The sequence below is a fragment of the Trichomycterus rosablanca genome, chromosome 6 (genome assembly GCF_030014385.1).
Source record: "Trichomycterus rosablanca isolate fTriRos1 chromosome 6, fTriRos1.hap1, whole genome shotgun sequence".
Classification (NCBI taxonomy): domain Eukaryota; kingdom Metazoa; phylum Chordata; class Actinopteri; order Siluriformes; family Trichomycteridae; genus Trichomycterus; species Trichomycterus rosablanca.
In genome coordinates this window covers 49,660,356-49,687,368 of record NC_085993.1, presented here as the reverse complement: position 1 = coordinate 49,687,368, position 27,013 = coordinate 49,660,356, and the positions used below count along the sequence as shown (strand labels likewise).

The 27,013-nt window shown below is 39.5% G+C and overlaps 2 protein-coding genes across 3 annotated transcripts in view; one reads left to right on the top strand and one right to left on the bottom strand.

The window, feature by feature from the left end:
* The window catches only part of gpbp1l1 (GC-rich promoter binding protein 1-like 1), a 37,762-nt gene extending 35,093 nt beyond the window's left edge, over positions 1-2,669 (bottom strand). Inside the window, exon 1 of the mRNA XM_062998010.1 lies at positions 2,648-2,669. The gene's annotated coding sequence lies outside the window, so the exon portion shown is untranslated. The remainder of the gene's footprint in view (positions 1-2,647) is intronic.
* The window catches only part of mast2 (microtubule associated serine/threonine kinase 2), a 182,125-nt gene continuing 157,202 nt past the window's right edge, over positions 2,091-27,013 (top strand). The window contains exons 1-2 of one of the 2 annotated variants that reach the window (XM_062998005.1): positions 2,091-2,364; positions 2,633-2,947. In XM_062998005.1, coding sequence (XP_062854075.1) covers positions 2,867-2,947 — 81 coding nt within the window. In that variant the 5' untranslated portion in view covers positions 2,091-2,364; positions 2,633-2,866. Of the gene's footprint in view, positions 2,948-27,013 lie in introns of both variants that reach the window. The other variant, XM_062998006.1, reaches the window with a different exon arrangement.

The window sequence follows — 27,013 nt, the reverse complement described above, 5'->3', positions numbered from 1 at the left end:
ATTGCTGATGTTCTTGTGCTTTTGAAGCATGGAAGAGGTTAGTTTATCCCGATACCAAAGAAAGGAGACGAGAATCAATCTCCCTTATATCACACCAGTACAATTATGCTGAAGATTCTTCAATGTGGACTTGAGAGAAGGCAGAGGAACAAGACATATCACTGTAGATGTACGCTGAATTATGTACGCCAAGGAATTTAAGGAAGTCAACATGTGCTTCATTGATTACATCAAAGCTTTTGAATGTGTTGACCACACAACATAATGGAAAGTTTTCAAAAAGATAGAAATACCACAGCATTTCATCATACCAATGTGGAATTTACACTAATGTACTACACTTTTACACTAATCAACAAAAGAGTTAGACCAGGCTGTATTCTGTCACCATTCCAATTCAACCTGTATGCATAACATATAATAAGAGAAGTAGGACTGAAGGAAGATGATCAAGGATTCAAAATTTGTGGAAGAAACGTTAAAAACCCAAAATTAGAAATACATGAAGGTCTGTATAAGAAAACTGAATGAAAAATGGAAATTCATCTCAATCTGAAGAAGAATAAAGTCATGACAACAGAAAAGACCAGTAACTCCACTACTGATAGAGAAAGTGCTGGGCAGCTTTTATTTACTTGAATCAATTGTTTGTTTATTAGGATTTTAACGTCATGTTTTACACTTTGGTTACATTCATGACAGGAACGGTAGTTACTCATTACACAAGATTCATCAGTTCACAAGGTTATATTGAACACAGTCATGGACAATTTAGTATCTCCAATTCACCACACTTGCATGTCTTTGGACTGTGGGAGGAAACCGGAGCACCCGGAGGAAACCCACACAGACACGGGGAGAACATGCACACAGAAAGGACCCGGACCGCCCCACCTGGGGATCAAACCCAGGACCTTCTTACTGTGAGGCGACAGTGCTACCCACTTAGCCACCGTGTCGCCCGAATCAATTGTTAACAGCAAAGGATCCAGCAGTCAGGAAATAGAACATGACTGCAACTTGGCATAATCAAAGAATTGTAAAAGATCTGTCTCTCACAAAATATCAGAATTGTCCAGATTGTGGCCTTCACTAAGGTTCTTAAAGAAGAATATGGATCCCGTTGAACTCTGGTGCTGCCAAAGACTTAGATTCACTGTCTGTGTGGATTTTTGCTTGTTTTCCTGTGTCTGTATTTGGGTTTTGCCCACAAACATGCCGATATAGGGTTTGACATTAAATTGCCGCCACCTTTAAGTGAGTAAGTGTGCATAAATGAGTGGGTGGGTGTCTGGTGTCCGGCAGTTGACTGGCACACTGTCCTGTGTGATTTCAGGATAGGTGCTTGACCCACCATGATCAGAATAAAAACGTTTACTACAAATAAACTTATTTATTAAGATTTTAACATGTTTTACACACTTCTGGTTACATTCATGACAAAAACGGTAATTACTTGTTACACAAGATTCATCAGTTCAAGTGCCCCCCCTACGGCCCCCCTTGGAATACAGTATATGTAACTCAAAGGACTGAATAAATGACATTTAAGCATTTACATTTTCGGCATTTGGCAGACGCCTTTATCCAAAGCGACTTACATTACAGTTACAGTATACAGTCTGAGCAACTGAGGGTTAAGGGCCTTGCTCAAGGGCCCAACAGCAGCAACCTAGCAGTGGTGGGGCTTGAACCAGCAACCTTTGGATTACTAGTCCTGTGCCTTAACCACTAGGCTACGGCTTGCAGAGCAAATGCCTTAAATGGTGATTCTTTGTTGATCTGTTTACATCAAACTACATCAAAACTACATAAAAAAATGTAGACTGGGAAACTGTGGTAGCACCGGACCCAATGCGACCCTGATCAGGATGAAAAGTTAGATTAAAGCTGTATGTATGTTCACGATCGTGTACAGTATTTTGAGCTTTGTAGGCTCGATTCACCTTCTGCAGATGCACCAACTCGTATCAGATCCGAACGACAGAGTCGACTCTCGATTCCCAACGATTCAAATGCGAGAGTCGACTCATTCGGGCTTCGAATCTTGACAATACCGATTCGTCAGCTGCTTGCGAAGAGAACCGAGACGCGCGGAATACGAGTGACATAAACGCGTTCCGAGGAAAATGACTTCGAGTGCGCGTTGAGCTGCTGAGCGGGTTGAGCTGGAAGTTGTTTTTATGAGAAAACAGTAAACAGATGAAGTAAGAAGGGAGAAAGTGTGAGGTTAAATCTGGATTTCTGTTGAGCATCGCGAAAAACCGTTGGTGGCTAACAGGCTAGCTTAGTCAGGACGGATGAAGTCATCGGGTCTCGCGCGAGCACGAGCTAACCCGCTTCACTGGCTAAATGTTTTATTTGGTAATGTTTTCATCTAAAGCAGCGTTTTTATACAAGCTTACTTGCTTAAGTTAACAGTTTGGACAACTTGGCAAGCTGCCTGATTAAATTGCTCTTTAATAGTGTCTATTTTGTGTTCCAAACTGCGTATTAAATAGTAAATAGTGGAATGAATACACACGCAGAGCGGTTGCTACGTTAAGCCTGTGTAACACGCATGTGCAGGTGTTTGTTTGGGTTCAGCCTCATTATCCCGTTGTAACTACATTTCCTGATGTTATTATGGCAGACTGAAGAGACTTACTGGGCTTAAAGTGCAGTTTCCGATCCAAACATACTTCATTCTTCATAATTCATCAGCTGGTGGCGTTTTTACTCTCAACGAGAACTGCGAAGCTTATGGATGTTGGCACCATCTGATCAGATCAGGAGCTATTTGAAGAAAACAAACCAGCCCCAACCAACCATAATAGTCATGATCTTCTGATCTTCTCTACCATCCGTCTTCTCCCGGTGCACTAACATGAAGAGGACGGAGAACAAACAGAAAAGAAAACTGTCCGGCTCTCAGCAACAGACGAATGAATCCGAAGGACAAGATGGGGTGAGTACTGATGGGATTCGACCCAAATCCTAGTCACAAATCCTGTAAAATCTATCTATCTATCTATCTATCTATCTATCTATCTATCTATCTATCTATCTATCTATCTATCTATCTATCTATCTATCTATCTAATCATTGTACTTTTTACAAGCTGACAAGCCTTAAGAAGACAAAATAATGGTTTCACTACGTTTGGTATGTGTTCTATAGCTGGAATCTTGTATGTATGTATGCTGATCAGCCATAATTTCTACACTCACTGTCCATTTTATCAGCTCCACTTACCAAATAGAAGCACTTTTTAGTTCTACAATTACTGACTGTAGTCCATCTGTTTCTCTACATATATGTTCAGGACCACCACAGAGCAGGTATTATTTAGGTGGTGGATCATTCTCAGCACTGCAGTGACACTGACAAAGGTGGTGGTGTGTTAGTGTGTGTTGTGCTGGTATGAGTGGAGTTTTTAAACACCTCACTGTCACTGCTGGACTGAGAATAGTCCACCAACCAAAAACATCCAGCCAACAGCGCCCCTGTGACCGCTGATGAAGGTCTAGAAGATGACCGACTCAAACAGCAGCAATAGATGAGCGATCGTCTCTGACTTTATCTACAAGGTGGACCAACTAGGTAGGAGTGTCTAATAGAGTGGACAGTGAGTGGACACGGTATTTAAAAACTCCAGCAGCGCTGCTGTGTCTGATCCACTCATACCAGCACAACACACACTAACACACCACCACCATGTCAGTGTCACTGCAGTGCTGAGAACGATACACCACCTAAGTGCTTCTATATGGTAAGTGGAGCTGATAAAATGGACAGTGAGTGTAGAAACAAGGAGGTGGTTTTAATGTTATGGCTGATGGGTGTACATCTCTCCTTCACCTGGCTTCTTTGTTTCTCTCCCATGGAAATGATATACAACAGAGTTCTACCTACTCAACCAAAGATAGGCAGCATTGTTTTGTTACAGTTCAGTTTATTAAATAGGTTAAACATTTTTAGTTGTACAAGTTTAGAACTGATATAACAGAATCTCTACAGGCAGACCATTTGTCAGTTGGTATAAGTGGTCATATTACCCAGCTTTAACACATCAGATGACTATTTGTTTCAGTACAGCGGTGTGTAACATGGTGTACCACTTCTGTTGTTGTGGGTTTTTATCTTAGTTCACTGTAGCTTGGTGGGTAGCACTGTCGTCTCACAGCAAAAAGGTCCTGGGATCGATTCCCAGCTGGAGTGGACTGGGTACTTTCTGTGTGTCGTTTGCATTTTCTCCCAGTGCCTGGCTGGGTTTTCTTCGGTAGCTCTGGTTTCCTCCCACAGTTGCCAAAATTGTCCATGACTGTGTTGAACATTATAAAGACTTGAACTTGATGAATCTTGTATAATCAGTAACGATCGTTCCTGTCATGAATGTAACCAAAGTGTGTAAAACATGACGTTATTATAATCCTAATTAATAAAATAAATCAATTCATAATAGAGCACTATTTAAAAACATAAATCCATTACCAAGCACCCTGTTTGCTCAGAAACAGCACTTGCAGCACTCCCGATGTAACATAAGTGGCCATAAACGCAAGCGGTGTTGAAAAACATCCTAACGCTGCAGATAAACTGTACCAGTACAACACGCTAACATACCAGTCATGTCAGTGTCAGAGCAGTTTTGTTCAGGACGTCTTTAGGTCTAACCCAGAAGAGCTAATCTGCTCTTGAAAAAGAAGCACTTACATTACTGCAATCCCTCCTTTCTCCTTAATGCCTTTAAGCTTTCGGGTGAGTCAGTATTATGGTTGTGACATGTGAACTAATCCTAGCAAGTGCTTAGCGTTAGTAAGACAAAAAAGCAAGTTTATTTTGTTTATTCTGTTGATAAGAATGCATACCAATGTAATATGAAACAAAAAGATAATAAGATAAAAGAACAATATAAAGTGTGTTACTGTGTTAGTTTATTTACTACTGAGGAGTACTGAAAACAATCAAGGATTGTAAATCTGACATACAGCATTAGTCTGACTTACTGAAAACTGGCATTCACACTAAAATCACGTTATTGCATGGTTACATTTTTATGACAACATAAATGATGCAGAAACTAAGAATTCCTTTATGTATGCACTGTACTAAAGAGTCTAAGTAAGCCTGTTACATTTGCATAACATACACCGACCAGGCATATCATCTCTTCATCACGGCACCTGTTAGTGGGGGGGATGTATTAGGCAGCGAGTGAACATTTTATCCTCAAAGTTGATGTTAGAAGCAGGAAAAATGGGCGAGCGTGAGGATCTGAGTGAGGACCAGAGCAAAGACCAGATTGTGATGGCTAGACGACCGGGTCAGAGCATCTCCAAAACTGCAGCTCTTGTGGGGTGTTCCCGGTCTGCAGTGGTCAGTATCTATCAAAAGTGGTCCAAGGAAGGAACAGTGGTAAACCGGCGACAGGGTCATGGCTCATGTCCAAGGCTCATTGATGCACGTGGGGAGCGAAGGTGTGGTCCGATCCAACAGACGAGCTCCTGTAGCTCAAACTGCTGAAGAAGTTCATGCTGGTTCTGATAGAAAGGTGTCAGAATACACAGTGCATCACAGTTTGTTATATAGCGTATGAGGCAGAAAAGGGGGACCAACACAATATTAGGAAGATGGTCATAATGTTATGCCTTATCGGTGTATGTTTAAAATAATACTTGGTAATGTGTGTAATCAATATTGTTATTATACATACAGTTATACATCCCTTTTTTACTCATCACTGGTCTTTTTCAGCCGTTCTTTTAGAAATATAAAGCCATATTCGTACTAAATATACTGAAACAAATGCTATCAGACTCCACCTGTGTTCTCTTTAATAGCATATTTTTGTTAAGTGTCAACCAAAAAACACTGCACCCCACCTACAACACTGATAAATCATGGATATACAAAGTCGTGGTATTTTTGTGCGTTCTCTGTAGAGAGATAAATGACCAAACCTACTGTCTCACTGAAGCAAAGGTTTTGCAGGTCACTGAGTTCATTTGTCAAAAATCTGATTCTAAAACACCCTAAAGCTTAAACATCATGAACGTGAAAGAAGGGAATGCAGTAATGCATGTTTTTCATTTAATGCAAAATAATGTTTTGACTATGAATTGCATGCTGGTGTGTATTGTGCTGTTACAGAGTGGATCAGGGTCGACTGTGTCGTAAAGTATTAGAGTCTGTATTAATATAGAATATTTTTAAAATGTGTCCACACGTTTCTGTTGTCCATTTGCCTGGACGAGAGCGTTTTGTGGCTCAGTACAGTTCTCCCTTACGACCAGGTAACTCGTAGTTCCCATGATATTTTGAAGAATTTTGACTGCTATTCAGGCATCACTGCAAAGTTATGTTGAGCTGAGCAGGAATTTTCTACCATGGCAAGTGTTCTGTCTATGATTTGAGCACCGTAGACTGTCAAACTGGTTATCGTGTGGGTTTTGGAAATCTAAAAGGTTTTTATATAATAAATAATGAATAATGTTTTTCTTGTTGTGTCTTCTGTGTACAGTCTTTAAAAGACAGGCAGTGGTAAGATGTGTGTTTGCTGGCCAGTGGCTGACAGTAGCAACTTGATAAAGTGAGCTTAAAACAACAACAGTTTGGCTTAGCTCTGCAATACACTTTGATTCCAGGGACATGTTTTATAAACTTAATGGGAGTGAACTGTCCATACTTGGAAGAGATTCATACTTAATAAAAAACGATGTACTTTAAGTAATTTCTTGTCTTTGGTTGTTTTTATTTTGCCTGTGTTATTAAGCAAACTTTATGAGTTATATGCTATGAAGTAGTTTCAAAATGTGTATTTTGTACATGGGCAGTACAGAATTGTAGCCGGTACAATTGAATGTGCCAGTAAGTAAATTGGCTTCTTCAGATGTGAGTGAGTGTGTAATGCTAAGTAATTGCTGTTGACCTGTTCAGGGTGTGGTGTTATCTTTAAGCCCACTGTTTTGGGCTAGGCTTTAGATTCACAGTGACCCTGACCATGATAAAACAGGCACTAGGTTAAAAATATCCACTCTACGATTTACTCATTGCCAGTTATAACCACAATATCTAGCTGATGGCTACTGAATGAGAGGTGCTGACACGTTTCGTCTGCCGCTCAGTGTGATAGGACAGCTAAATGCTAACTGTTCTGTTTTGTTTACATGACGAGGCTAGCAGCAACATTGGCTTGTGTTGGCTAATCAAGGTCGTCCATGCTACCAGAGAGCATAAACAAGTATGCTCTCCCATAGACGGGGTCATGCTACGTACACAGGGCTTGTTTTTGCGTCAGGTAGAGTCTGATGCAGTAAAAGAACTGATCCTTAAGAACTGATTGTGTTTATAAAGCTGTTGCTCTGGTTAATGACCCAACCACAATTAAAACCATTCTGTGATCACCAACTAGGATAACAGATGTGCTTTTAATGCATATTATTTAAATGCTTTGCATCGTTTAAGAGTAATTATTCATTGAGGCTGTTTGTTTTGTATCAATGAACTAAACAAAAGCTGTTTATCTTTCGGCATCTAAACTTTCACTATGTCTTTCACAGAATCTGAAAGTGTAATTAAGTTGTGATCATAAATAACCGTGCCCTGTTGAATGCTTCCATTGTCATCATGAATCACCTGTTCATTATCATCCACCTGTTTCCACATGACTTTTCCATGCTTTTGTAGGTCTTCAACTAGCATGCTACTGTTTCAGCTCATTAGAGAGCATTTGGTTATTCATTAACATCATCGCTTCCTTGACAACAAGTAAAATATTTACAGTGAAAGTAAATATTTCACTTCTACTGCAGTGGTGCACCCGAGCTTCCTGTTCTGTTAATTGGAACACATGGAGCTCTGATAAAGCCTAACTTTGCTAAACGTCTGAATAAAATGGTCAGGCTAACTAGTATCTAAAATTGTTCTACTTAATCCACAATATTTTTATGTGATCTCTGTATTATGTCATATGGTTCAGTTTTATTGTGAATTTGTTGTTGTCCCTGTCATAGGTGAGTAAGGTCTGTTTAGGGTTGCTTATGGTTGCTAAAATGCATTTTTAAATCCACACGGATTTAATAATAATAATAATGATAATAATAATAATTTAAATTAATACAGCGCCTTTCACAGACCCAAGGCCGCTTTACAAACACAAAAAAAACCTAGGAAGAGTACTAAGTATTAAAGAGTGGACAGTTTAAATCTTGGAACAGTAAGAAGGGGGTCTGAGGGTACGAGAGGAAGAGTACACATTTTACGTTTTCAGCATTTAGCAGACGCTTTTATCCAAAGCGACTTACAATCGTGACATTATACAATCTGAGCAATTGAGGGTTAAGGGTCTTGCTCAAGGACCCAACAGTGGCAACTTGGCAACGGTGGGGCTTGAACCAGCAAACTTCTGATTACTGGTCCAGTACCTTAACCACTAACCTACAACCGCCCACATGGAGTAGCTCACTGAGGTAGAAAGGAGCAAGACCGTTTAAAGCTTTATATGTAAGCAGTAGAGATGTACCGATCGGGGTTTTTGGCACCGATTCCGATCTCCGATCTCCTTTCAGGGACATCGGCCGATAGCCGATTCCGATTAATAAAATAAATAAACTTAAAAAGAGCCTCACAGTGAAGATAAACCGGAGCTGTGTGTGTGTGTGTGTTTGTGCCTTTAGAAGAGACGCTTTGTTCACAGTATCGCTATAAGTGATTCATTGATTCGCGAGTCGATTCATTTTTCGCGAAGCGTAAGTGTCTCTTCTCAGTTATCTCTCCGTGTTTACTGTTATTAATTAAATGTCGTGGTTTTAAATAAACACCAGCTACTACAGAACATTCTGTGTGACTCTCTTACATTAAAAAGCTTCATTACACTGTTATTACCACAGATCTGTAACCGACCGTCAGACTCGTTCCGTCTAAGGAGCTAAAAGTTCAGCAGATGATCCTGAACTAAGGAATTTGCTAATGAATAAACTTTTGCCTCTGATTGGCTCTGTAACGTTTTCTGTTCTCATCTACGTCACAAGTAAGAACCGCTTACGATTTACCAAAGTGAACCAGGAGTTTATATAACGTGCTGATAGAATCCACTCAGATGTGACCGGGTTGAATTATCTTTTTAAAGTAAATATTACAATCAGCAAAATTACATCGTATGTATGATGCACAACGTTAATGATGTTATTTTAGGTCATGAAGAGCTTTCACTGTGGTTTCTGTACACTGTAAAAAATGTGGTGTTGAAATTACTTAAAAAATTTAAGGCAATAGTTTGCATGGATCTTTTTGAGTTGAATTAACTTTCTGTTTTATTAAGTAAATGGAACCTATCTAAGCCACTTAAAATATACTTAAATAAATTATCACAGTATAACTAAAATCACTACGTTGAGTCAACTTAAATATTTTTAAGTTGAATCTACTCAGGTTTTGTAATAAACACAACTAAATAAAGTCAAAATGAAGGACTACAAATTCAAGTTCTACCAACATAGAAAGATCCATGCAAACTATTGCCTTACATTTTTTAAGTAATTTCAACACCACATTTTTACAGCGCATCTTAAGGCGCTGTACTAAGTCTGAGCTACTAAAATGATGAAATAGAAAGAGAGAGAACATCTGTCTCTGCGTCAGTGCATTAGTTCAGATGAAGGTAAGTCATGTTTTTCAACAATAAGCAGAATAGATACCACCAACAGATGCAACCACCATATATATTTCAAAACCATCAGGCTAAATTAATCTAACCAGTTCAGTTAAAGAAAATGAAAGGCACCTTTGGAAATTCCATGTTTTGTTATGCAACAACAAATTAAAGCATCTGCTTTGGCAACCAGCTGCCTCACTTTTCTGAGTGTTCTCAACTTCAGGCATTCGTACTTATTTTCTTTCGTTTCCCTGTAATTTCACTTAAAAGAATATTTTAAGTTAAATCAACCTTTTTTTTCGAAGTACAATCAAATAGTAATTGTAATTTTGTCCAACTTTAAATAGTGATTTGAGTGAACTAACAACCTAACTTAGCAAAGCAAGTTGCACAACTGCTTGGGCTGCTGAAGTTGAGAAAATTTAAAAAGGTGAGGCAGCTGGTTGCCTTACATTTTCAAGTCAGCTTAACCTTTAGATTTTTAAGGTTGACTAAACATTTTACTTTTAGTTTACTAAACTGTGTTTTTTTTAACTAAAAAAAAGCAGTTACTAAATGTTTTTTTTTTACAGGCAAAAGTTTTTTACATATCTGAACTGGCAGTTGGTAGCTCAGTGGTTAAGGTACTGGTCTAGATGCTGGTTCAAGCACCACCACCACTAAGTTGCCACTGTTGGGGCCCTGAGCAAAGCCCTTAAACCTCAATTGCTTGTATTGTATTCAGCCACAATTGTAAGTCTATTTGAGTAAAAGCATCTGCAAAATGACAAAAATGTAAATGAATATGTTACGCTCTTAACAAGTAGCTATGAAAGAAATTTAAGACAATTTAAGAAAATTTTATTAAAATGTTTATTTGACTTTCACAACAGACATTTATTTTAAGCCATAAACCTGTGCCACTCCAGCAAAAGTATAATTAGCATCAATAAACAAACTAGTTTTCTAGTATAGGATACAAACACGGCAATGGCCAGGAGCGCCCTTGGTAATGACACAATCTGTAATGTTTCAGTAGTACTTCTGGACTGGGATTGCATTGCATATCAATCTGCAATAAAAGACACAAACAATTTTAAAATAATATATTTACATTTAAACAATTTGATGATTTAGCTCCCGTTTAATAATCAATTAAGACAAGCACAGTAAATCAGCTAAAGTTGAAGTATGTAAGCAAAATTCCAATAAATTGACAATAAGCATATTAATGTTTAAAAGTTTGCAACTGTAGCTAACTATGAATACCATGAATAAGGCCCTACCTAATTCAGTCGTGAAAATCACATCAAATGAGCCGCTTACTTACAATCATACTGCATCATAATTAAGTGTAACAGACTGTTTTGTAATGTGCTGTACCACAGACAAGTTTAGCTTATTTAGCATGTCAGCTAACAGCTCTCTCTGTGTACCTAAAATGGTTAAATTGTCACCGACAAGCCCAAATTTGCAAATAGATTATTACACTTGTACACCTTTATATAAATTAACAATTTGAAAAGAACTCGCACTCGTCTGCCACACAATATTTGAAATTTTGGTTAAGAAAATACGTGAAACTAAAATGCTGTTCCCCTCGTTATTCAGTCAGTTTATTGTTTATGCATTTGTTAAGTTTTAAACATAACTTGTATTATGTTGAATAGCTGAATACCTACCTCAGGGCAGTTCAGGGCAAAATCCAAAACTTCAGGGTCGTCCTCGTCCATTATAACTCAACTCGGAGAAGTGCGCATGCGCAGTGACAGAACGTAGAGCTTCTGATGCTCTTCTCTTCTTTGCTTCGTTCAGACAACTCAGATATTTTAGTCGGCTCAACTCAAAATTGGTATGATGTTGTACTAAAGCAAAAATAATGCGTTGAAAAAGTTTACAATTTTGAGTTTGTCTACAATAATGTCTTTTTAAGTTGCCCAAACTCAAAAATTTGAACAAATGTAACAAACGTATTTTTTTTTGTTGAACTGACTTATTATATTATGTTTAATTTACTAATGTGCTGAATCATTTTTTAGAGTGTACGATGGTTTCTGTACGATGGTTGATGAATGGTGATGTGATGGTTGGTGCTTCGTAGCTCAAAGTCTGGATCAATCCACTGAGCTTTTAACTTAACATGGTCTTTATATATCACACGATCGGATCGCCGATAGCATATTTTAATTTAAAAATCGGCCGATACCGATTCATAGCCGATCGATCGTCCCATCTCTAGTAAGCAGAAGGATTTTATATTGAATTCGGCAGATAACTGGTAGCCAGTGCAGCGTGCGTAAATTAAATTTTGCCAGTGTGTTTTAATCGATAAACAAATCAAGTCAACTTGGATAAACGACCATTATTACTCAACGATTAACCGGTAACTGCCAACTTATAGTGCCTTAGGCACAATATAAAATGAGTCACAAATGAGTTTCATAAGTCGCACATGATTTATTTATTTAAAATATTCAGTGTAATGTTGTGAATGTGGCAGGAATATAGATCAGTAAGATGAACATCTAGAGAACTAGATGCTTCCCATTTAAAAAAAATGTCAACTTGTGTTCTCAAAATTGCTTTTATCTCTCAAGAAATATTCTTACTTTATTTACTGAGACACTCACATCACCACCATGCATAAATAGTTCAGATCAGAATCTCCAAATGCGGCTGTACTCGGAGCTGGCGTGTGTGCACGCTAAGGGTGTGTGTTAAATCTGCGTCTTATTTCTGTACAGAGTTTTACTGCATTCTTAATTAATTAGTGTCAGCTCTTGGAATGAATTAAAATAAGATCTTTAATGAACAGCAATAATCGGACAATGACGATCATACTTTAATTTGCAGTGTCATTCGGGTGTGAAAACTGTAAGTGGTTTACAGTTGGTCTAGAGTCCTAGAATCCTTGTATGACCTGTCTCATTAGGCGAGCTTGCATAAAGCATACGTGTGTGCTCACGAGTAGGGTCAATATGAGGGTGATGTGGAAGCTGCTGATTCTTCTTCACTTGCTGCTGTGAGTCACAGTGGGAAGTCAGGGTTGAGGTTTCAGTGTTTTTGACTGTTTTGCAGTTATACTGAAAAAATACTATTCACATCTTCCCTTTTTACTGCAAACCTTTACACTTTCACCATGTGCTCTGCAGAAAATAATCTGCTGTTGTTTTATTTAGTAATAAAATTGCTATTGTTTATCTAACTTAATCAACAGAAATTATTTTTACTTTGTGGTTTGACATACTGATTGAATACCCTAAATACTTAAGAGAATGACAATGTATAGCAATACCAAAATTACTTTAACCAAGCCAAAATGGGAACATCATTTTTTTTAAATAAAAGATCTAAAATTTAGTCTAGAAACAGCGTTCTAAAACAACATTTGATAAGGGCTGCCATGAATATAAATAACCATTGTGTAAACATGACATAAAACATCTAAATAAGTAAAGAAACACTTTGTGGTTTAACCCTGTGCTCCTTCAAAGCACATTAAGAAATAATTATTTAAATTTTAAAGGAACACGCTGCTTTAGCATTGAAAAGCACTGGATTATACCAAATATGATGCTGTAAAAGTGTTTCTGCTTGCCACTGTCCATTGAATTGCATTTTTACCTTGTCTTTATATCAGCTGATGTTTTATTTTAACAGAAAATGGAGATGTATGTTAAAAAGCATACAAGAAGCAAAAAACGTTAAATTAATGTGACGATTTCTTTATAAAAATTTATTTAAACAACAGGATATTGCACCCAATCAAATGCAGTGTGTTGATAGAGAATTCTGCGACTGAATGTTGGTACCTGATTATTTTTAAATGTATGTCAGTGGGTTACAGCTGCTTATGTGTCGTATACCTGCCTGTGTGACTACAGGATGCTCGCGTTCACATTGCAGTAGGCCTAGAGGCATGACGTCCAAATATCAGACCTAGCAGAGGCATGTCAGAATGCTACGTGCAGCAACCTGTGCGCTCGTATTGAGAAAAGCGTTTTATTGCCCAAGTGCCTCCTGTACGAGTGTGGATTTAGTCCAGGAAGCTTTTTTGTTTACGAATGCAGGCTAGATGTAAAAGGCAAATAAGGAAGCTTCAAGGACACTAAATACTTGTTTATACTGTTAAATGTTCAGATTTTGTGCAGTGCTGTGTGTCATAGATTACATGTTGACCCTCCTTTGAGGGTGACTTTTTTAATTTTATGAGTAGTAAATCATGTGGATGAAAACTTATTGCTGCATTGTTTGTGTAACTCTGAGTAGTGCCTAACATTTTTATCTTGAAAAACATAATGAGATTAAACTTGGCTGTCTGCTGTATACGGCGTCTGAGCCAAAAAAAAAAAACGTCCTGCCTTCCTTTGTTTTCCTGAACTCAAGGTCTTGTGCTCAGTCCCGTCCAATCAGAAGTAGCTCACTGATGACGGCCGTGGGACCAGTGATGCCAAGAACATGCGCTTACATTGTATTGTTTTGATTTTCTGTAGTATTTCACTTTAAGCAGACTGGCATCACGTCTAGTGTTTTCTTCCTCGCTGCCAGTGTTTCTGTGATAGTTTCTGGATCCCCCATGAACCTGAACAGGATTAAAGTGTAATCAAAGGTGGCTGAATGCGTTTCTTGGCATGTCAAGGAATTAAAGTCAGATTAGCTCATTTAGTTGTGCATAAAGAGCTAACTGTCGCTCATTGTAGAGATCAGTCTAGACATTACTCGGTGTGACATGAATGAATACGTTTGTTGTGCTGGTATGAGTGGATCAGACACAGCAGCGCTGCTGGAGTTTTTAAACACCTCACTGTCACTGCTGGACTGAGAATAGTCCACCAACCAAAAATATCCAGCCAACAGCGCCCCGTGGGCAGCGTCCTGTGACCACTGATGAAGGTCTAGAAGATGACCGACTCAAACAGCAGCAATAGATGAGCGATCGTCTCTGACTTTACATCTACAAGGTGGACCGACTAGGTAGGAGTGTCTAATAGAGTGGACAGTGAGTGGACACGGTATTTAAAAACTCCATCAGCGCTGCTGTGTCTGATCCATTCATACCAGCACAACACACACTAACACACCACCACCATGTCAGTGTCACTGCAGTGCTGAGAATGATCCACCACCTAAATAATACCTGCTCTGTTGTGGTCCTGTGGGGGTCCTGACCATTGAAGAACAGGGTGCAAGCAGGTTAAAAAGGTATGTAGAGAAACAGATGGACTACAGTCAGTAATTGTAGAACTACAAAGTGCTTTTATATGGTAAGTGGAGCTGATAAAATGGACAGTGAGTGTAGAAACAAGGAGGCGGTTTTAATGTTATGGCTGTAACTGTTACACAGAAACAAAAAGTGATGTTAAATTATTTATTTCCTTTTTCATCTCCACACTCATACTTTCCTTCTCCTCTAACCGGTCTGCCATACATTTCAGCTTAGCTAATAATTCCTTTATTTAGTCCCTGAGGTCATAGCTGGCTGGAGAGCTCGTCGGGCTGCTTTTTATTTATATTTTGTTTTTATTTCTCAGCTGAGCTTTGAGCACATGTTATTGTTTCTCTGGAGCTTTAACATCCCCCTTTTTACTTAACGCTTCTTGTTTTTCAACGTCACATTCTCATTCTGTGGCTTAATGTAGCTTCACTGTTTGTGAGTGGGAATGCTTTCGTTTTATTCCTTCACAATGTCTGTGTTTCATGTCTGTATCTACAGGATATGATGTTTTTTACACGACTAATTATTGAGCAGTCAGCATTATAACATTTCAAATTAAGTATGAAATTTGTATTGCAATACAAATAATTGTGCCACCATGGTCAGGGTCTGTGGATGCAAATTCACTCGTTCAAAGCTTATAGAACAGACAATAAAATACATAAAACCCAGGCAGACTTGAGAAGAACACAAAACTCCTCACAGACAATGACTAGAAGCTAGGATAAAACCCAGAACCCCAGGAACCATGTTGTTGTGCTGTACTTATTCTATCAATGTCCCTTTACTGTTACTGTTTTGGTTTGAGCGTTATTAAGATTTCTTTACTGGCTCCGTCGATGATTTTAAGGTTTGATCACCACCCTTTGTGACACATCGTGTACTCCAAAGTTACCACGCCTCTGTGGTGAACATGCGCAGACGTACCTTGACATAATCTCCAAGTTCAGCCTGGTTTAATGTGCAAACGCAGCCGTCAGTGCCAGGGATGGAAAGCACAGCACTGAAAAAAGTTTAACGAGAGAGACATTTTATTTGATGTTATTCAGTCTTTTTAGGGGGAAAAAGTCCAAGTTAATGTCTTTGCTTTTCAGATGAGGTTCTAGGGTGGGAGGCGTTTGAGTTTGGCTTGGCTGGTTTGAGAACTGCTATTTTATTCCAGCCCAGTTTAACTAATGATTGACCGGGCTGGATGTGCAATTTTGTAATTGTCATTTAATTCAAATAGAATAGGTTTTTTTTGACAGAGGACAAAGAGAACTTATTTCATGTTTCATGTAGTATTAGTTGATTTTGCAGAGTTCAGTGAAACAAGTAAATAATAGTACTATTTATAATAAATATATTTTCCAAAAAACATTACTGGCAACCCATTAAAATGTTATATATAGATATTTGCAGCTTTAATTTAAATTTTTTTAATTGTGTTAATTTCTAATAGAATTTATTAACCAAAAAACATAAATAAATAATTGTTAGGTTAATAACACCCCTTATACCGAGTTTTTGAACTCCTCGGTTCGAAACTCGGTGTTGCCTCCGTTCGGGCGGGGCGCCATCTAGCGGGCATAATTGGCAGTGCCTGCAGCAGATACTAATTGGCCACCGTATCTGCAGGGTGGGGACCGGACTATGTGTGGGTGGGATCTTCATACGCTATGTAAGGTCTAGGGATGTCCCGATCACGTTTTTTTGTTCCCGATCCCGTTCCCGATCATTCATTTTGATCCCGATCCGATACCGAGTCTCAAACCGATACTTGTATTTTCTAGATATTGTCTAGATAAGAACTAGATAATACTGTTTACACAGTGCACACTTCAAGTACATTACAGTTATTCAAATTAATCCAATGTACATGTTTAACAACTGAATAGCTCTGCAGTGCTGTAGGAAAACAATTCCTGCATCCAAACTATTGCTTAATGTTCTTTTATTTTTACAAAATAAAAGTAAACGAACAGTGCAGCATTATAGCAGTAAAACTAGAACACTCAGAATGAAGTGAGATAATTACAGTTTCACTTTGAACTTTACATTCAAAGAACATAATTCTGTTTAATGCAGAAATCTCCACTCACAAGTGGTGTAGCAGCTTAACTTGAATATAAAAAACAAATAAGTTACTTAACAGCATTACAGTAAAACCTGAATACCAAAATAAAATGGAAAGTCACTCTTTTGTTATGAAGGAAAGCCAGTTCTTAAAGTGCTTGTATTGTGACAATGGTTTGATGGGCGTTTCTACGCGAAGTGAGTGTGTTTTGACCCTTTGGGGCTTCCATAGTGCATGGAATAGCGTGCTTGGCTAACACGATGACTCTAGCTGTCCGCTATTCGGTACCGTAACGGAAGAAGTTAATAAAGTGTTAAATGCTCCCGACAATTTGTGAATACACCGTGTATTTATTTCTTTACTAAGCGAGTGCATCACTACGACGCTCGGTTACATAACTAAGCCAATCAGAGCGCTCGATACTGAGATGTCGTTCAGTCTTGTAACACGTAAACTGGTAAAAGCTGTACGTTATGGTCCTGAAGGTTTCATACTGGGATTAAAAGTGATTGTTTTGTAAACCGGAGTGATCCTGGACTCACACACCATATAAACAGTAAAATTGTACAGTAATGAACGCAGCTCTGCTCCCACCGCCTCGTGAAGCGCTCACAGTGCAGACATTACACTTCACTGCTGGACTCGTTTCACTTTCCAATTTAAAGTATTTCCACACAGCGGACATGCTGACGTAAAACAAAAGATCGGGATTAGGATCGGGTTTAGTAAAGCCGATACCGATCAGTTAAAAAATGCCTTGATCGGCCCCGATTCCGATCTTTGAGATCGGATCGGGACATCCCTAGAAAGGACCCTGATTGGCGGAAGAGGCACGCCTGTGCAGAAAGCAGGGGCGAGAAGAGGAGGGCTGTGCACGGAAGAGGCGTGTACGGCGACGTGCTCTCCTTGGATGCAGTCTGGTATCTCTGGTAGCAGCGGAAGACAAAATTTAGTCGCTAAATCGGGAGGAAAATGGGGAGAAAATGCATAAAAAACACAATTATTAAAAGACATAAACATTTTATAGCCTGGATCTTTAGTTTGGTTTTTAGGCTTAAATAAATATTTCACTTAACCGAATGACATGTTATCACCTTAAAGCTCATTTATGTGCAACACTGTATTGAAATCAACCTTATCTAGGTACACAGCAGCAGGAAGGCCATAAAAAAACATTTCTACACTCTTTAATCCCAGTGCTATAAAACGGTTCTAAATGATTAAACTTGCTGCACCGTGGCTGGATTTCAGCTGGCAGGTTTAGTGTGGGGGTGCGGTACCATCATTCCTCTCTCCCCTTCAGCTGCTATGCTGCAGAATTGAGGAGCTTAATGAAAATTACTGAGCTGTTGGCATAGATGCTGACAAATGGGCAGCAAAGTTGCTTATTTCAGTGAAATTAAAACAGAATATTGTGACTGCACATCATAGGACAATTTATCTTATTGAGATGATGTCAGTTTTATTTGCTTAAAGCATTTTTTTTAATTTCATCTGCACTGAGCTGTGAAATAAGCTTTTGAAAACCTTTTCGTGCACTTCTCCTCATGGTACAGGTAACCCCAATAAATGAATTGTTCCTAAATTATAAAAAGATAAAATAGTTAACAAGTTAAAATAAATGACTGATTTCTGTTCCTGTTATCCGAACACTACGATATTTTTATGTTTGGTTAATTTAAACACACTTTAAACATGTTAAAATCAATATTGATGTAAAGCTAATCATGAAACAGGAAACATTCTATTTTAGCTGTCAGGAATTGCTTGAGGCAGCACTTTATCATGTAGCTGTGTCATCATGTGTTTACAGAAAATGAACACGGAAGGTTTTCATGTACAAAAAATGGGAAAATGGTTACAGTTGTATTTTAAATTAAACATAATATAATTCTATCTAATTCTATAACTTTTGTTGCAGAGCTGCAACAACTAATCAACAAATTTCCTTCTTGATTAGTCGGTATACTGTTTTTTGGACAGCTAAATATGAAACTGCACAAAATGGTCTTGGCCACGCTGGTGTAAATGAAATCCCAAATTTGCTCCTATAGTTTGTACTAACATGCATTACATAGGGTACAGATGGGTACATGGGGTACAGTTGGGTATATCGGGTACATCTGGGTAGATATGGTACAGTTGGGTACAATTGTGTACATAGGGTACAGTTGTGTACAGTTGTGTACAGTTGTGTACAGTTGTGTACAGTTGTGTACAGTTGGGTACATAGGGTACATAGGGTACAGTTGGGTACAGTTGGGTACAGTTGGGTACAGTTGTGTACATAGGGTACAGTTGGGTACAATTGTGTACATAGGGTACAGTTGGGTACAATTGTGTACATAGGGTACAGTTGGGTACAATTGTGTACATAGGGTACAGTTGGGTACAATTGTGTACATAGGGTACAGTTATGTACAGTTGTGTACATAGGGTACAGTTGTGTACAGTTGGGTACATTGGGGTACAGTTGGGTACGTAGGGTACAGTTATGTACAGTTGTGTACATAGGGTACAGTTGGGTACATAGGGTACAGTTGGGTACATAGGGTACAGTTGGGTACATAGGGTACATTTGGGTACAATTGTGTACATAGGATACAGTTTGGGTACATATGGTACATTTGAATACAGTTGGGTTCACTTGGGTGCATAGGGTACAGTCGGGTACATAGGTTACAGTTGGGTTCTTAGGGTACAGTTGGGTATATCTGGGTACATAGGGTGCAGGCGGGTACATATGATACATTTGGGCTCATAGGGTGTTGCTTCTTCACCTGATGAAGCGTGCCATGTAGCCAAGTAAAGCAATTTTTAGTTTATTTTGGCAGATATTCACAATAGTGCAGAGTCATTTAAAAGCTTGATGGATGCACGTTAACATGGTAGTAACATTGCATTAAATTAAGATAAAAGTGAAAATAAATGAAAAATAAATCTAATGATTATCACTTGTATGATTTTGACAAATTCGGCCAATTTTACAACCCTGTTGTTTTATTATTATAAGAATATTGTCTTAGCTCAGTAGGTCACATCACTGAAGAAGCAGGGAGGCGATCTAATGAATCCATTAGTCACACGGGACAGAGTGATGCAGAGCTTTTAGCCTGTGGTTGTCTCTGAACTTTACTTTTAATTAGCTTAGAGAAAGGACACTGCTGGGTAGGGGGGAGCTTTATTGCTTTGCTTTATTACATTCTCTGCTTAAACTGTTTGGAAAATATGTGGAGAAGCATCATGCTTCTCCTGACTGCAGAAAACATTAAGCCTTACACTTTAATACAACAGTTGTTAATATGTATTTATTTATTTTTTAATCCCACACTGTGTAATACACACCTCTGCAATGTGCATTAAATCACTGTTCTGCTCTCTTCTACCGTTACTGATGACTTGCAGAACTGTGTTAAACATTTCCCCTGTTATTTAATCTGGCAGAACATTCCTCTGGCTGAAACTCTGATCAGTTCGACCCCATGACCTCACCAGATATTAGGAGGGTGACATTTCCTTTCCAGCAATGAACACATCCTAGGGTATGACTAAAGCAGAATGTATTTTTTTTCTTTTGCGCTGCTGTTTACACTGAGGTGAATCATTACACTGTAGTCTATACACAGTGAAGTCTTATCCTCCCACTTCAGGTTATTGATGTTGTTTAAGAGAACTGGGTGGGTTAGAGCTCACGATCTTAAGCTGGTTCTTTTCCGTTCTCTGACAGGATTAGAGAAAACCAGCCTGGGTAAAAAAAACTTAATTCCATAGTGCTTGCTTGGTCATGAACCAGACTAGCCCGTTATTGTTTTGTTTTTGTTCTTTTAAATACAAAACGTTTTGTTCTTTCCACTGTAAAATTAATTGGCCACAGCTTAAGAAAGATCATTTCATTTTTTTTTTTCTTTTCATTTTTTGTAGCTCCATAATTTACTTTTGCTGCTATAAACAAGTTCCACATACAAAACTCAAATAAAATAAACATTGTAAACACTTTTGTGGGGAAAACTTCATCAGGTGGGTGCATTATTTGTCAGTTTTTTCTAATGGGGGTATAAAACATAAATACCTGTAACAAAGGATTAAAAACTCAACATAAACACAATACCCAAAGGAAAAGACCATAGTTCATTGCTAAATCTCCATCTCATTTACATACATTACATACCCGCTCTATACCACGCAACCTCCGAGCCACTAGTCTAGAAGACGAGCATCAAGGATCTTCTCTGTACCGGCACCCAAGTGTTGGAACGAACTCCCTCTGTCTGTCCGAACATCTGAGTCTCTTGCTGTCTTCAAAAGATGATTAAAAACCTTCATCACCTCTTTACTAAGCACTTAAGCTGACATGTACTTACTTACTAATGCTCTTATTCATTTCCTGGAAAAAAACAAAAACCTTTGTGTTCTTGAACTGTTGTCTATTTAAACTACAGTAAGGTAATGTTCACTATGGAAGTGCCGAAAATGTAAATGTACTAAAACGTTACCATGCATCCATCATGCTTACTCTACAGTTTTACATTTTACTTTTACATTTTTGGCATTTCGCAGACGCTTTTTTATCCAAGCGCAACTGAGGGTTAGCGGCCTTGCTCAAGGGTCCAACAGTGGCAACATGGCAGTGGTGGGGCTTGAACCAGCGACCTTTGGATTGCTAGTCCAGTGTCTTAGCCACTAGGCTACAACTGCACTAGTTTTTAAGTCTAATTGACTCTGTGAAACTGAACTATTGTGAATAGCTGCCAAGATGAATTTACAATTATCTTACTCGGTTACATGGCTACATTTCATACTGTGGTAGCACTGTCGCCTCACAGCAAGAAGGTCCTGGGTTCCGATGGGGTGGGGCGGTCTGGGTCCTTTCTGTGTGGAGTTTGCATGTTCTCCCCTTGTCTGTGTGGGTTTCCTCCCACAGTCCAAAGACGTGCAAGTGAGGTGAATTGGAGATACAAAATTGTCCATGACTGTGTTTGATGTAACCTTGTGAACTAATGGATCTTGTGTAATGAGTAACTACCGTTCCTGTCATGAATCTAACCAAAGTGTAAAACATGACGTTAAAATCTAAACCTAATATACAAACAAACATTTCATACTGTGGAGAAGCAATAACTGTTGTACCTTATGTAGTTCATCTTAGTATGAATTTGGGATTCAGTTTACACTAGCGTGGCTTCATTAAAACCCTTTTCTTTACATAGTTCAGGTAATTAAAGAGTCTCAAAGGTTAAAAACAAATCTAAATCGGATCACAATTAATCTGACAAATCAAAAAATGGACAAAAAGGGCATCCAGGTGGCGTAGCGGGATACGTTAGCTCTGCTATCGGTCAGCTGGGCATCCCCTAGCGGGCACAGTTGGCAGTGTGTGCAGCAGACAAAATTGGCCTCCAGTCTGTTGGTTGGGACAGACCGGATTAATAAGAGGGTGGGGTCATCAATGCTGTGTAAGAACCCTGGTTAGCAGGCCGAGTTGCATGGACAGAAGTGGAGCAACATGGAGATCGGTGCATGACTCTCGGTGTGTGACATTCGGTCTCACATGCGAATGCACCGAGGCATGCCGAATAACAAGGGGTCGAGGGACTGCGCACACGTCGGAGGAAGCGTAGGGCAGGCGAATATACCCTCCTTAGATGCGATTGTGATTCCCAGGAGCAGAATACTAATTGGCTGCTGTCGAATCAGGAGAAAAAGGGAGAAATGCATAAATTAAATGGACAAAAATGGAATTTGGAACGTTTAATACGGCACTAGTTTAGTGGTTCAGCTGGAAAACTCTTGAATTATATTACTCCCCGTAACCCGTGATTGCATAACTTACTGAGTTAGAAAGCACTCGGTTACACAAAACCTGATGCACAGTGTTTATTTCAGAGTTCCTTCACAGTTCAGCAGCACTGGTGTGTTTTCTTTGGACACATGCGTTACTTACGTTGATATACACACATCACTGATATCCCATATGAGCAGAAATGGGTCCTGCCAAGAAGCAATGAAAGGGATATTAGGATTATTATTAGTGTCCTTGGCATGGGGAGCTAGCACATCTGTGAGAGCACTATTTAGTTTAGCGCAAAGCATAACACAAAAACCAGTTTCCAACCATGCACATGAATAGTCAGACACGCACAGGAGACGCTCGATACGGAAATGAAACGTTACGTTTATATTTTACAGATTCTTACATCTGTTATTTAATTTGATTAATTCTTACAACTGATTCCTCTAGTAATTACTGTCCTCAGAAAAAGGTTATGAAACTGTGTGAAATGCAGATAATGAGTGATTTACAAATCTCTTGCACTTTTATTTGAACAAAATCAGTACAAAAGCATCTTAAACAACTATTTTAATTGTACTTTTATCCGAAGTGACTTACAGTACTGTGAAAGTATTTTGTCTAAGCAATTGAGGGTCAAGGGCCTTGCTCAACAGTGGCAGCCTGGCAATTTGGGGCTTGAACCAGCAACCTTTCGATTACCAGTCCAGTACCTTAACCAGCAGGCTACAACTGCCCTAGTAGCACCTGTAAAAGTCATTTTATGATGTTTTATGAGCAAGGATGGGTCGTGGCTTGCCATTTTGTTCTAAAACCTTTTTGGATTTCTGACTAACACTTTCTGAGCAACGTCCCTTAATGAGTAATTCCAAGGAATGTAGTTATTTCACCCCCTACAGCAGTGGTCCCCAACCACTGGGCCGCGGACCGGCTATTTATTACCAGGCCGCACAGAAAGAATGAATAATTAGAGACGCTAGAAAAGCAGTTCTCACACAGATGTGCTAATTTATCCCAAAGGTTTTCTGTCGTTTTGAGGTCAGGACTCTGTGCAGGCCAGTTAAGTTCTTCCACACCAAACTGGCTCGTCCATGTCTTTATGGAGCTTGTGCTTTGTGCACTGGTGCGCAGTCATGTTGGAACAGGAAGGGGCCATCCCCAAACTGTTCCCACAAAATTTGGGAGCATGAAATTGTCCAAAATCTCTTGGTATGCTGACGCATTAAGAGTTCCTTTCACTGGAACTAAGGGGCCGAGCCCAACTCCTGAAGAACAACCCCACATCATAATCCCCCGTCCACCACACTTTACACTCGGCACAATACAGTCAGACAGGTACCGTTCTCCTGCCAACCACCAAACCCAGACTCGTCCATCGGATTGCCAGACGGAGAAGCGTGATTCGTCACTCCAGAGAACACGTCTCCAACACGAGTCCAGTGGCGGCGTGCTTTACACCACTGCATCCGACGCTTTGCATTGTGCTTGGTGATGCAGCTGCTCGACCATGGAAACCCATTCCTTGAAGCTCTGCACACTGTTCTTCAGCTAATCTGAAGGCCACATGAAGTTTGGAGGTCTGTAGTGATCGACAAAGAGAAAGTTGGTGACCTCTGCGCACTATGTTCCTCAGCATCCGCTGACCCGCTCTGTCATTTTACGTGGCTACCACTTCATGGCTGAGTTGCTGTCGTTCCCAGTCACTTCCACTTTGTTGTAATACCACTGACAGTCGACTGTGGAATATTTAGTAGCGAGGAAATTTCACAACTAGACTTGTTGTACAGGTGGCATCACGGTACCACGCTGGAATTCACTGAGCTCCTGAGAACGACCCGTTCTTTCACTAATGTGTGTAGAAGCAGTCTGCATGCCGAGGTGCTCGGTCTTATACACATGTGGCCATGGAAGTGATTGGAACACCTGAATTCTATGATCTGGATGAGTGAGTGAATACTTTTGGCAATACAGTGTATATATATTTTTTCATTTGATATACTATCCCTACTTTTAATCAAAAAAAGAAAGATGAAAGATAACAGCTTATTAGGTTATTAGATTATAAAGTGTTGGTGCAGTAAACGTGTCGACCAGTTTATTAAACAGGGTTCATTTTAATAGCAAATTAAATGGTGTGAAAGCTGCATTTTTTTCGCCACATGCAGTTTATAAAACGAACGTGTGATTACATGTTAGCCAAAAGTTGGCAGTAAATAGATCAATTAAACTAAAAGCTAACCACCCTTCACCTGTGTTGGATGAGAGGAGAAGGTACGATGAGTTTACACCTGTATCTTAGTTACATGGAATCCTTGTGAAGAATGGAGAAACATGTCAAGCCTAAGTGGAGGAGGCTGGAACTTCTCGGTGAGGTTTGGTGTGCCAAGTGGCTTTAAGCGGCGTGTAGACACGCAGGCTGTCCAGATGTTCTGGAAACTTTAGATCCACAGAGAGGATGTAACTGGTTGTGGAGATCAGCCTGGTTTCCATTTCTCATCTTCATGGTTAAAGAACATGACATTTCACTGGCAGCACAAATCTAATCACTAATCCACAGCTGTTGGTGAGCTCTGACTCTGCTCTGATTTTCTCACCGAGCTGAAGCATGATGGTGTTACTCTTTTCAATGACTTATTTTAACAGAAGTCTTATTGTTTGTCCTTCGGTAACTATGTAATAAAATGGCTCCAAATGAACACCCTGGATCATCCTGAGAGACTTTTACATAACAGCTGGGGATGAAGTAAGGTCATGTGTGGAAGCATTAAAAGACAAGTCATTCGTTAATAATGACAGTGGTGCTTGGGTGGAGCAGCGGTCTGTTATCCAAGCCCACCATCGCTGAGATCCGGGTTTGAATCTCTGCGGTATCATCAACTGTCCGGGCGTCCACACAGACTTGATCGGATATGTCTGGGAAAGAGGGGGCGGGTAGGCTGAAGCACTGCTATGGATTGGCGACGTGTCCAGGGTATTCCTGCTTTGCGTCCAGTGTTGCAGCTGGAACCTGACCTGCTACGACCCTGACCAGGATGAAGCAGTTGATGATAATGAAATGGAATCAAATTAAAAATGACTCTTCTAACAGTTAAGAGTAGAGATGGGACGATCGATCGGCTATGAATCGGTATCGGCCGATTTTTTTATCAAAATATGCTATCGGCGATCGGCCGATATTTCCCAAAAGTAGCCGATCCGATCGTGTGATATATAAAGACCATGTTAAGCTTAACAGCTCAGTGGATCGATCCAGACTTTGCGCTACGAAGCGCCAACCATCACATCACCATTCATCAACAATCGTACAGAAACCACAGTGAAAGCTCTTCATGACCTAAAATAACATCATTAACGTTGTGCATCACACATACGATGTAATTTTGCTGATTGTAATATTTACTTTAAAAAGATAATTCAATCCGGTCACATCTGAGTGGATTCTATCAGCACGTTATATAAACTCCTGGTTCACTTTGGTAAATCGTAAGCGGTTCTTACTTGTGACGTAGATGAGAACAGAAAAAGTTACAGAGCCAATCAGAGGCAAAAGTTTATTCATTACCAAATTCGTTAGTTCAGGATCATCTGCTGAACTTTTAGCTCCTTAGACGGAACGAGTCTGACTCGGTTACAGATCTGTGGTAATAACAGTGTAATGAAGCTTTTTAATGTAAGAGAGTCACACAGAATGTTCTGTAGTAGCTGGTGTTTATTTAAAACCACGACATTTAATTAATAACAGTAAACACGGAGAGATAACCGATAAGAGAAACTTACGCTTCGCGAAAAATGACTCGACTCGTGAATCAATGAATCACTTATAGCGATACTGTGAACAAAGCGTATCTTCTAAAGGCACACACACACGCGCGCGTGTGCGCTGCTCCGGTTTATCTTCACTGTGAGGCTCTTTTTAAGTTTATTCATTTTATTTACTGCTACCCCCGCATCCCCCCCCCTTCCTCACCCCCCGATCGGAATCGGAGTCCCTGAAAGGAGATCGGAGATCGGTGCCAAAAACCCCGATCGGTACATCTCTAGTTAAGAGAGTTTTAGCCCTAACATCTTTTACTAATTGCAAGTCTTCAAATATGGCTCCTGGGTAGCACTGTCGCCTCACAGCAAGAAGGTCCTGGGTTCGATCCCCAGGTGAGGCAGTGTGTGGGTCCTTTCTGTGTGGAGTTTGCATGTTTGTAATATACAGTATATAGTTGTATGTATAGCTATATAGGTGCTACAAGAAATATGTGTTGGCTTCACATGATGGTATTGCACATATGTGGAAAAACGTATTGCATATGTAACAGAAAGGTGCTAGGTCTAGGCGCTCAGGTGGCGCA